General features: G+C 42.7%; 1 protein-coding gene across 2 annotated transcripts in view; it reads left to right on the top strand.

The window, feature by feature from the left end:
- The window catches only part of unc5da (unc-5 netrin receptor Da), a 236,046-nt gene that overhangs the window by 185,881 nt on the left and 37,141 nt on the right, over positions 1-13,024 (top strand). The window contains exons 7-9 of one of the 2 annotated variants that reach the window (XM_061060917.1): positions 4,536-4,700; positions 6,280-6,312; positions 9,782-9,967. In XM_061060917.1, the coding sequence (XP_060916900.1) occupies positions 4,536-4,700; positions 6,280-6,312; positions 9,782-9,967 (384 nt within the window). The remainder of the gene's footprint in view (positions 1-4,535; positions 4,701-6,279; positions 6,313-9,781; positions 9,968-13,024) is intronic. The other variant, XM_061060918.1, reaches the window with a different exon arrangement.

Raw genomic sequence — 13,024 nt, 5'->3', positions numbered from 1 at the left:
TACAAACTACGTCGTCTCATGTCTCATTCAGCTGTAAGTAAACTCTCAGTATAAACTCCTAAAGTCATCGGTGACGAGCTTTGAGTGTGAGCTAGAGCACGCAAGAGGTAGAGAGCGAGCAGGGAGGCGTCTGATTGGTTCATCAGATTGGTACCTCGTGGCAGACATTGGTCAAAGTTACAGACTTACAAACTGATACAGATGATGGATTTTCTTTGTTCCTTTTTCAGAGAACATGAGTTATTAATGTCTGTCAGGACCTAAAGACAATTTACACCAAAATCTAAAAAAGTGGAATCTGGAGGAAAATTACAAACCCTGACTTTAAACGTGATGGTTGTATCTTCATGGTTTTGTAACTGTTCTCCCACCCTGCTGCTTCAAGTTTAATCAGAGAAATACATCAAATAGAACAGACTTCAGATGTGCGTCCACTGATCATCTGAAACTGTTTTATCATTTAACTGTTTTTTTTTCTTAAAGAGATAGTGCAACATTTTTTTGGTAGATGCTTATTTGCTTTCTAGCCAAGTACAACATGATTAGATAAGCACCGCTCTTATCCTCGTCTGTTAATTGTAAGATAAGAAAGAGCTTGATTTATCCTGTGGGAAAATGTCGTGCACCAAAAGAATGACACAAAGTGTGCAAACGTGAATATCAATAGGATGCAAATCAAAATGTAGGCGACTGCAGATGTATAGGAAGTATCCAGAATAAGTGTGAAAAGCCTCGTGTAGCTGTGCACGTTCACATGGAATCTGAAGTGATGGTAGGTGTGGAGGTTAATTCAGCACGTTCATGATCATATCCCTGATACTGCAGATTCTGTAATGTCCCATTATTGCACATTATGTCCCATAAAATATGAAGCTATAGCCAACAGGCAGTTGGCTTAGCTCTGCACACAGACTGGGAGCAGGAAGAGGAAAACTGCAATCTAACAAAAGATGCACATCAGCACGAAAGCTCTCAAAATGATATTTTCTACCACGCACTGCACATCTGTGAGTGGTGCACTGATTCCTCTTGTATGTTTGTCGTCTTTGCACATCACCATCCCACTCCTTTAGCGCTCCTTTCAAACCTACAACTCACTTCAGAATATTCATCATGACAGCTTTTATTGAATATTTATATAGCTGTGGAAAAATGAAGCCAATACAGAAAATACAAAAATCCTGCAGTTCCTCAAGTGTCCACTAGAGGCTGGCAGCAGAAGCACATGAAGTCACATACACACCCATTCTAAAAAAGCCTGTTTTTACATCAGAGATTAACATGTTTACAGCCTGGTTCAAAAAAATGAAATAGATTTCATAGACTGTAAATATTAATGGATGAAGCCTGAGTGACGTCAGCCATCTGTTCCTGTAGGGGGCACTAGAGTCCTATCGATGGCGGTCTCCATGCTGGAAATGCTGTCTCAGTCTAACTTTCAGTCAACCTAACGACAGGCTGAGAGCTGGAGCTGAGGCGGGTTTTAAACCTCCTGAAAAAACCGGTACACCGCGCCCACCTGTCAATCATGTCAGCTACACGCCTAACTATTATAACACGTATCATTCATAAAATTAAGATGGATGAGTCACCAAAAAATCCCCCCCCCCCCCCCCATACAGTGTGTGCCAGTGATGACAATAACTAATCAGACATTTTGAACCAGGCTGAAAACATGTTAATTTATGTTGTAAAAATGGCCTTTTTGAATGGGTGTGTATGTAACTTCCTGTGCTTCTGCAGCCAACCTCTAGTGGACACTCCAGGAACTGCAGGATTTTGCACTTCCGCATTTGCTTCATTTTTCAACACCAGAGGTTGCAGCTTGATATTTATGCACTCCATATAAATGTTGTGATGCTTACTGTACGAGCTCAGGCAGACGACCCGAGCTGCAGAGATTCAGACTTTACATTCGTCATTCTCACGATCACTAATCACACCCATCCTCCCGATGAAGCTACAAGATTTCCTCTCTCTCTCTCTCGCTCTCTGCTCTGTCGTAGCTATGCTGTCTTGTCCAAGTGCTTCACTTCCCCCCACAACACCAGCATCCACCTGAATCCAGATATTTTGTCAGATCACTAAATCTGCGAGGAGTGATGAGGTCGGAGCCCAGAAGACATAACTTAAACTCTGTACTGCTGCAGCTTTAAACATTTCAAACCATTACAAATGTGTGTTGTCAGACTGAAATGTATAAATGTATAGTCTGTTTAGGACGTGTGCAGGTTGGGTGTGACTACATCTCATTGTAAAGTTGTGTTTTCAAACTTGACCCTTGTTTGTTGTCTTGGTGTAAAGAGCAGTATTTGTAATAGAACAGTTTCCTGCAGCACACGACTCAACAAAAGAACACTAATTGCTGTTTTTTTTTTTTTTTACACGATGATGTTAGTTGGGATTCAGCAAACAAGACAAATGTGTTAATTAGTGAGCTTTTTGGAGCTGCTCGTAAGAGAATTGTTTCACCTTTGGGCAAAGCCAGGCAGATGTTTCACCTCTGCTGAAGCCGAGCTAACCCAAGCAAAGTTTTTGTTTTCTATAAAACAAGAAAGTTAATTTCCATTAAATGTTTTTTGTTTGTGAGCCGACGCTTTGAATACATGTCCTTGAATACATCACTGCTTACGGATCCATGCTGACACTCAACATTCAGCAGTAGTCGTAGTTGTTGTTATTTTTGTCTGAGTGATTAATTAACGCCTCTGTACACACACACACAGGTGTGTGTTTCATTATTCCAGGTGATTAGACCAGGGCAGGTTGAGAAATCATGATGTAACCAAAATGTAAGATAACAGGTCAACACAGCTTCTTTCAAACTAACAGGTGAGTGGAGCTGTCAGTCAAACAGACTTGACCACGCCCACATTTTCCTGAAGATGAGACTGAATCGCACCGAGTCCACCGAACTGACCTGAGAGAGAGAGAGAGGGAGAGAGAAAGAGAAAGAGAGAAAGAGAGAGATAGAGAGAGAGAGAGAAAGAGATAGAGAAAGAGGGAAAGAGGGAAAGAGAGAAAGAGAGAGAGAAAGAGATAGAGAAAGAGGGAAAGAGAGAAAGAGAGAGAAAGAGATAGGGAAAGAGAGAAAGAGAGAGAAAGAGGGAAAGAGAGAGAGCAAGGGAAAGAGAGAGAGGGAGAGAGAGAAAGAGAGGGAGGGAGAGAGAGGGGACAAAAAGCACCAGTTTGGTTAAGAGAACAATCGCAGAGCCGCGGTTCCACTTATCAAAATTTCTGTGTAATCTGCTCCGCCCAAGTGTTTTTTTTTCCAAGACAAGCCCACATTTCTTTGATTTGAACCGTAGCGTCGGTATAAAGGGGGAAACGCTCATCAGGTTTTTAAGGAGAGAAAAGTTATCACACTCAGGCAGAACATTATCTCCTCTTTGCCAACCGCTCTCTTCTGACGGGTTTCTTTTCTCCCACATCGAAAAAACACAAACGGGGTGTATTTGTGTTTAGATTAGCAGGAAGATGGAGGCGGGGAGCATTTGGAGGCGGGGAAGGAAGACTTGATCGATTGTGGCATGAGTACAGTCTCTTTGTGTTCTATGAAGTTGGTGAGACGGCACAACGTTTTGGCACCCTGAGAAGAAAAAAATGTTTTAGAGCAGCTCTTACCTTGATAGTGTTGCCTCTGAAAGTCCCAGATATCTATTAAATAAATCAACACAGGCTTTGTGTTTGAATTTTTTATTAGAGAAGAGTTTTTGTCATATCGGGTAAAATAATTGCTGGATTTTGCTTCACTTCCTGTTCTTTATGTTTATTTCCTGTCGGTCTTTTTATGCTTTTCTTGAGTGTTTTATGTGCATCTCTGTTTTAACTCAGACGTTTTGTGTTTTTGTTTCCCTCAGTGGACGGCGGATGGGGCGAGAGATAGAGAGAAAGAGACAGAGAGAGAAAGAGAGAAAGAGGGAGAGAGAGAAAGAAAGAGAGACAGAGAGAGAGACAGAGAGAGAGAAAGAGAGACAGAGAGAGAGAAAGAGAGAAAGAGAGATAGAAAGAGAGAAAGAGAGACAGAGAGAGAGAAAGAGAGACAGAGAGAAAGAAAGAGAGAAAGAGAGACAGAGAGAGAGAAAGAAAGAAAGAGAGACAGAAAGAGAGAAAGAGAGAGAAAGAGAGACAGAGAGAGAGAAAGAAAGAGAGAAAGAGAGACAGAGAGAGAGAAAGAGAGACAGAGAGAGAGACAGAGAGACAGAGAGAAAGAAAAAGAGAAAGAGAGACAGAGAGAGAGAAAGAAAAAGATAGAGAGAGAAAGAGAGACAGAGCGAGAGAAAGAGAGAGAAAGAGAGAAAGAGAGACAGAGAGAGAGAAAGAAAGAGAGACAGAGAGAAAGAAAGAGAGAAAGAGAGACAGAAAGAGAGAAAGAGAGACAGAGAGAGAGAAAGAAAAAGATAGAGAGAGAAAGAGAGACAGAGCGAGAGAAAGAGAGAGAAAGAGAGAAAGAGAGAGAGAGAGAAAGAGAGAAAGAGAGACGATCTCTGTGTTTACTCAGACGTTTTGTGTTTTGTGTTTTGTGTTTCCCTCAGTGGACGGCGGTTGGGGCGAGTGGACTGACTGGTCCGTGTGCAGCTCAGACTGCGACAGACAGCGGAGCAGAGAGTGCACGGCGCCGGAGCCCAAACACGGAGGACGGCTGTGCGACGGCGTGGCGTTGGCTACGGAGAACTGCACCGGCGGCCTCTGCACACAGAGTGGGTCAAACATCACGAGATTGGGTTGTGCATCATGTGTGTCAGTGGCGTCGTGTTCGGGGAACGTGTCGTTATAGATTTACTGCTCGTTCTTTTTGGCAGCGTGGGCGAGAACATGATCGTCATTTTTAATTATGCTCATTAGCGGCGCTGTCGTCCATCTTCATTATTCAGACGCTCCACGCCGCATGCACAACACACAACACACACACACACACACACACACACACACACACACACACACACAACATACAACACACAACACAACACAACACATAATACACACACACACACACACACACACACACAACATACAACACACACACACACAACATACAACACACAACACAACACAACACACAATACACACACACACACACACACACAAACACACACACACAACATACAACACACAACACAACACAACACACAATACACACAACACACAACACACAACACACAACACACAACACACACAACACACAACACACAACACAATACACACAATACAATACACAACATACAACACACAACACACAACACAATACACAACATACAACACACAACACACAACACACAATACACACAACACACAACACACAATATACAACATACAACACACAACACAACACACAACACAACACACAACACAACACACAATACACAATACACAACACAACACACAACACACAACATACAATACACACAACATACAACACACAACAAACAACACACAACACAACACACAATACACACAACATACAACACACAACAAACAACACACAACACACAACACAACACACAATACACAATACACACAACATACAACACACAACAAACAATACACAACATACAACACACAATACACACAACATACAACACACAACAAACAACACACAACACAACACACAATACACACAACATACAACACACAACAAACAACACACAACACAACACAACACAACACACAATACACAACATACAACACACAACACACAATACACACAACATACAACACACTAACACAACAAATAAACCATCACTGTTCAGAAACATTAAATCCAGTGTAAGTACTAAAGTCATAAGTATTCGGGTCGCTGGTCCAGTCGGGGAAATTTACTCCCAGAACCAGAACCACAGAAAAAGTGGGCGGTCTCTGTTGAGCTCTGTTAAATCAAGACATCAATAAATAACATCTTGATTGGATATAAAATATTTAAACACCAAATAATAGGAAAAAGGAAGGGGATGATAACTTGTGTACGATAAATGGCGCCAATAAGAAATAACCACAGAAGAAGAAAAACAAAGAAGAAGGGGGTCTGAACAATACACTGACTGCCACATGTGCCAAAGTCAAGAAGATGTCAATCAAAATTTGATAGGCCCCGCCCACACAGTGTTAAAAAAATGGACTTCACTGTTTTTAATTTAAGTTCTGCTGTCAGTGATTTGCATTTACATTTTTTTTTTTTATGTTAAATTCAGATTTTGTCGATTCATTTTCACCACATCCAAACACATTTCTGGAGGCTTTGAATCAGAGCTGACAACTTCTGATCTGTGTCTGTCTTTGCAGATCGAAAGCTTCTCCACGATGTTAAGCCGCAGGGTGAGTTTTGTCCTCAGCCTCCATCCATTTCTTCCCATCATGGTTGTTTTAAAGATATCACTGATATCTCAGGATGTACACAATCCGTTTTCCTTTTTACACAGCGACCAGTTTTATTCATCGTCAGCGTTGTTAATCGCTTACTGCTTGTTTTCACTGTTGCTAGGCAACGCCTTCTGTTAATTGTTTGGGATATAAAGTAAGCAGTAAGTCCTTGTTTGATGAGTGAGGATGGTGCAAACAGTTTGTGTTTATTTTAGATAAGCAGCAGCAGCCTTTCAGTTAACCCTCATCCTGCCGACATATTTAATATACAACGTCCAGATACAATTGCCCCAGAAAGATTTCCCCTTTATACCCCCATATGGGCGGCCTTGGGCACACTTGGTGGTTGCTCTTCCAGCAGTGCATGTTGTCGTGTCTCAGCGTTCCCCCCTGCGATGCTTCATCTGCAGACAGGAGCTGCAGCTACTTCAAACGTGCTAAACACTCAGCATGGGTTTTTATAAATGACGGTCGGGTGGAAACATTAACCCTCCATGTGGCGGGTAACCCTGAGAAATGTAGTCGTCAAAATGTAAAATCTACCAGCATTTGACGCCTGGCCGAGTGTTAATTACAAACCCTGAAGCTACAAAAATCAAATAATAGAACATATAGAAAATAAATATGTGGCCGTCAAGGTGAGTAATGAGGGAAGTCACAGATTCATAAATGTATGTGAAACACTGAGTGATGTTAATGAAAGAACGTGCAAAGAAGAAAAGAGACAAACACAGCCAAGGAAGAAATGTATCTTTCTCTGTTTCCCTGTCAGTCCGCTTGTTTACATGATGTTTAAAGTCTTCATATGCGATTTTTCACACTTAAATGTAGAAATCAAGTATCTCCTCTGAAAATAACTCTGTGAGTCATGACTGTCTACAATGGGTGTAACACCCGAGTCCCACTGTCTGTGATGTTTTCAGAGTTTTCAGAGTCCTATCTTCACTTTGTTTACATCACCCAGACGGCCGGCTGACTCCTCCCCTCGTGTATAAAAGTTGTTTAATTGAGGGACTAGAGAAAAGAAGAATAACATACTGTACTCACTGCTTAACTGTGTTTCTAGATCACGCTCATTTCAGGTAAATTTACATGCAGTGTGAAGATACGAGCATAATAAAGATCGCTAGCATTAGCATGCTAACACAACAATGCAGCGCAAGTTGTTTTGGTTTCATGCTGGTGCTCAAGGGCGACATCTGCTGGATCAAAAAATGTCGCATATAAAGCCTTTAAAGGAGTCGATTTATTTGTTTGTCGATTTATTTGTTGTTGTGTTAATACGGCTAAAACTAGACTTGTGAACCAGTTGGTCCGACTGAAATCCAATAAAGTCAAAACTATAGTCAAACTATCCCACCTCCACAGTTCCTTCCTTGACCCGGGAATCGAACAGCATGAATGCGTAGAAGAAAAAAAACACATCAAGGGTGACAACATTGCGAGTGCTAGAGCGAGAACCGCCCACTTTGTGACAGACGAGGAGAGACAGTCTGTGTTTTCACAGCTCAACATACAACCAGTTTGCCGCTTGTTAACTTGTTGGTCCATTGTTTGGTGTGTGGTCAACTGGAGAAGGTCCAATAGTAACTAAATTAAAGGGGGTATATCGCCACCTACTGGAGCGGAGTCCATAAATGGATTGTCCTCAGTGTTTGTATTCTGGGACAAGACAATGTTCCAATTAAATGCATTTAAAGAGACACACACACCAAAACGGAGCGTTCTGAGAGAGCTGGTTTATACAGGGTCACAAACCTCCTCTGGTGCTTGATTCATGTTATATTTTGACCAAAGCACAGCACAGATGTTTCATTTAGACCACAGGGGGAGTGTTTGAAAAGGTGGAGGAGGGGGATGATATGTCCTCTTTAAAAAATGACCACAAAAAATTAATCAATTTGGACAAAACAGATTTTTTAAAGTGATGAAAACAAAGTAAAACAAACAAGAACCTGTGTGGAAAAAGGACAAAAGCTTCACCTCTGGACTCTGCAGGTCCACCAGCTGTAGAGGAAAAGTGTTAATTCAGCAGTAGGAGAGAGAAATGCCCTCACGCCTGACGGGTGATTCAGCCGAGCAAATCAGTCACTTACCCCAAAATAGGAAACAATGCTTTTCATTTTAATGGAGGGGAAAGTAGCCGTCGTACCGGAGGGGATAACTCAGTCTGACAGGTGCTGTTATGAAAGCTAACACACTTTGCATGACTCACTGCAAACTGAGAATAGAGGCGAGGGATATTTCAGATACAGATGTTTTAATAGACTTATGGTTTATAGAATATTTATGAATAATAGAGCGAAGGAAGAAGTCCTTCATATAAGCTCGTTGATTGCATGTGTTTTGGCAGAAAATAATGAATTTAGCTAAACAAAAGCCGGCGTTTCCAGGTCGTTCATCATGAAGTCGACGTCCTGTAACTGTAGCTGAAACGCTCACGCAGCACTCTGCGATTGTATTTCCTCTTTAATAGCATTATTTAACATCAGGTGTAGCATTACAAGGCCTCGCAGCGAGAGTTTCACCGCTGTATATCCATCGCAGCCGTCCATTATTGCCGCCTTGGGTATAGCGCCTATTTGTGTGTGTTGATTACTGCTGCATATAGTTTGCAAACAAATGTGATTCCTTCTGAGCCCAAAGCAAATGTTCTTCCTTTTCCCCGTCCTTTAACACAGTTATGTATTTTTGTTTGTCAGAATCGTAGAAAAAAAAAAGAACGCAAACGCGGCTTGCCAAAAACTTCCCGAGCCCTCAATTAACCTGCTACAGTATAGCTGTTAATGCCGCTTTGCATATTTTGTCAATTTGCTCCTCATTTGAGCTTCGGGCTACTTAGAGGATTTCTCCACATGTCCTGTTTCGGCCCAGATCTCATTATCTCTCAAGAACAAGCTAGCAGCCCCCCCTTTGTTTCCCCGCGCGTTCTTATTCTTTTTCTCTGCTGTACTTTTTTTTTGGGGGGTAGCTGCAGAACTGGCAGGACCAGATAGAGCCTAATCATTGTCGATGAGCTAATCTAATGAATTGGTTTTGTCACATTATCCCGGTGGAGCGCGGAGAGCCTCCAACAGCAGAGCCCAGCGGTGTTTGAAATGACAGTCAGGTGCTGCGGTTGATTATAATCGCCTTCCTTCTGAGGTTGCTCATTAGCTGCTTTAACACTCCAAGATGGAATAATGACGGCGCGCATCAGGAGGAAGAGCAGGAAACAAAAAAAAAAAAAAGGTGTTAATGCAGTTTGAAACCGAGATAGACTTCCTCTAAATAAATAAAAAAACACAGCTGATGATCCTCTGAAACAGTTTCTCAGTTTTATTCCGGGAGGGAATGTAATTAAGCGCTGCATAGACTTGGAAAGAAAAACACACTCGCTGACACTTCTTGCCTCTCGTCTCGTTTTTTTTTTTTCCTTCCTCAGGTGTGGAGAGCAGCAGCGACGTGGCCTTGTACTCGGGCCTGGCCGCGGGCGTGGTGACCGTGGTGCTTCTGATCGTCGCCGTCACTCTTTACCGACGGAGCCAGAGCGAGTACGGGGTGGACGTCATCGACTCGTCGGCCCTCACCGGGGGCTTCCAGTCCTTCAGCTTCAAGACGTCGCGTCAAGGTGAGACAGCGGGCACGGTTATGATATGCGGCTTTCGGAGTAGAGTTTGAACTCGATCACACCGGTCGCTCAGACCTCCTCTGTCCTTCAGCACAAGCACCCTCCCCCTCCCCCTCCCCCTCCCCCTCCCCCCCTCTCTTAGCGTTCAGATCAAGTGCAGACATTGACTGATCTCCAGTCAGGTTACAGCTACACATATTTTAGACCAAAGAAAATCTTTTCTTAGGTCTGGAAAGTTCTCCTTCAGTTGTACTCTCGGGACGACACTCGACCATTGTGCCTCAACAAACAGACTCTCTCTCTCCTCCCCTGTGGCGGCAGGGCTGAAGTTTGGAGAGGGAGGGGTTCACTTGCAAAAACATGTATGCAACATGTTTGAGTTTAAAGTCTTAATATGTGATTTTTCACACTTAAATATAAATCAAGTATCTCCTCTGAAAATAACTCTGTGAGTCATGACTGTCTACAATGGGTGTAACACCCGAGTCCCACTGTCTGTGATGTTTTCAGAGTTTTCAGAGTCCTATCTTCACTTTGTTTACATCGCCCAGACGGCCGGCTGACTCCTCCCCTCGTGTATAAAAGTTGTTTAATTGAGGGACTAGAGAAAAGAAGAATAACATACTGTACTCACTGCTTAACTGTGTTTCTAGATCACGCTCATTTCAGGTAAATTTACATGCAGTGTGAAGATACGAGCAGAATAAAGATCGCTAGCATTAGCATGCTAACACAACAATGCAGCGCGAGTTGTTTTGGTTTCATGCTGGTGCTCAAGGGCGACATCTGCTGGATCAAAAAAATCACATATAAAGCCTTTAAGGAAGAAGCTCAACATGTTAGCTTTAAATAACAAGCTGATGATGTGCATGTTTTGATACTTTTAAGACACTCACTGCATAAGTCAGTGATCCTGTCGGGCCTCACAGTCACATAAAGTTTGTATTTAATCGTCTTATTAATGTTTCCTGATGATACGTCTGGTGGTTCAAAAAGCAGCTTCAACGTTTCTTCACCCCTCCTGGAAAAGAATCAAACCTTCTTCTCTAACATCAGAATATTAACAGGAAAGCTTTAGAGAAACTCTCACCAGCTCCGAGTGCAGAGAGCAGCGAAGAGAGGAATCATTTTGATTACTTATTTCATTTTCACAGTGTTTGACATGTGCATAATAACAGTCAGCTCACCTCATAAATTAACATGTTTAACAGAGTTTAACGTACCTGCTCCTGTGTGATAACTACATCATCTCAACAACTAAAACAGAGGAGCTCCTCACAGCCTGCTGAATCAACAGTTTCTGGTTTTGTGGTTTTAAGATGTAAAACTGTAAAATCAGTAAACTATAAAGGGAGAAACTATGTTGGAGAAAAATGTATTTCTTGTGAATTTTGATTTTATAGTTTGATTCATGTCCCATCTGTTAACATGGAGGAGGCGGAGCTTATGACCTATACTACAGCCAGTCAGTAGGGGGAGCTCCGAATGTTTTGGCTTCACTTTTTGGGAAGTCTTCATATCATCCATCTTTGTATACGGCCTACATAAAAACAGCAGCAGTCTCTAGGTGCATCTCATGTCTCTTAAATGATGAATCCTCTCTCCTCTCTCCTCTCTCCTCGCTCCTCGCTCCTCGGCCGAACCTGAAGTAGCTCCATACTTGCAAAGCATCGCTCCAAAGCCCTTAATGCTGTTGGAGGAGACAGGATCAAGGAGAGAGGAGGGAGATCTGAGGAGCAGTGAGCCAGGAAACACGAGAGCAGACTTCACAGAAAACTCTTTTTCACTGATAGACACGCCCCCTTATTGGATATCACTCATTGATTGAACGCTGCAGAAGATCAGACTTCAGTGCAGCTTGACTTTGTCAGTGGCAGTCCTCCTGAAATTGTCTTGATATCCCTGTTAATTTATGAACAAGAGAATTGAAGAGAGTCAGAAACACAAACTTCTGTTAAAGCCGACTGAGCGATGATCAGCTGACACCGTCATCACAAACAGATGTCTCTTCATGTCCTCGTTCCCTCTCTCCTTCACCTTGTTTCCTATCCTTGCATCTCTCCGTGCAATCATGACGTGAGGGACTAAGGGCGCACTCACACTAGGCCCAGTTGTCTCGTACTGTTTTTAAGCTGGATCGTCCCCCCTCTCCATTCCCCATGCCGGCCTGCACTCACACTGCTCCAGGACTAACCGGGCCTGAGCACGGTTACCTCTTTTGCATAACGTCGTTTGCAAAACATGCATGGCTTTACGTGATTATGAAGCGTGCTTAGTTTACAAGACAGACAGACTCAAAAATAAATAAAAAGGGGATACATGGTCGAGTCTGCTCCCACTTCAGAGAACAACACAGAGAACATGGCCTCTACTTTACTGACTCTGTGGCTTATTTTGAGTCATGTTAGTCAGATACAGAACACTCCGGGATGTCTCCATAATGAAGGCTGTCCATGTTGTGTACCCGTGCTTGTGCTCATGCATGACCTGTATCGTGTCAAAGCACACCTCTTCCAAGCGTGCCAGGGCCGAGGATGTGTACCATACGGAGCGCTAAAACTAGTCAAACAAACTGGAATTTAGAGGAGCAGCGTGCTTAGGCTCGGTACAGATTGCTTAGGGTGAGTTAGACGCAAGAGAAGGATGCAACTTAAAGGCTTTATATACGATTTTTTGATCCAGCAGATGTCGCCCTTGAGCACCAGCATGAAACCAAAACAACTCGCGCTGCATTGTTGTGTTAGCATGCTAATGCTAGCGATCTTTATTATGCTCGTATCTTCAAATTTACCTGAAATGAGCGTGATCTAGAAACACAGTTAAGCAGTGAGTACAGTATGTTATTCTTCTTTTCTCTAGTCCCTCAATTAAACAACTTTTATACACGAGGGGAGGAGTCAGCCGGCCGTCCGGGCAACGTAAACAAAGTGAAGATAGGACTCTGAAAACTCTGAAAACATCACAGACAGTGGGACTCGGGTGTTACACCCATTGTAGACAGTCATGACTCACAGAGTTATTTTCAGAGGATAAACTTCATTTATATTATATTTAAGT

This window comes from Labrus mixtus, chromosome 17, assembly GCF_963584025.1.
Source record: "Labrus mixtus chromosome 17, fLabMix1.1, whole genome shotgun sequence".
NCBI classification, from domain to species: Eukaryota; Metazoa; Chordata; class Actinopteri; order Labriformes; family Labridae; genus Labrus; species Labrus mixtus.
The sequence above is the reverse complement of the archived record's forward strand: the minus strand, read 5'-3'. Positions and strand labels throughout refer to the sequence as shown.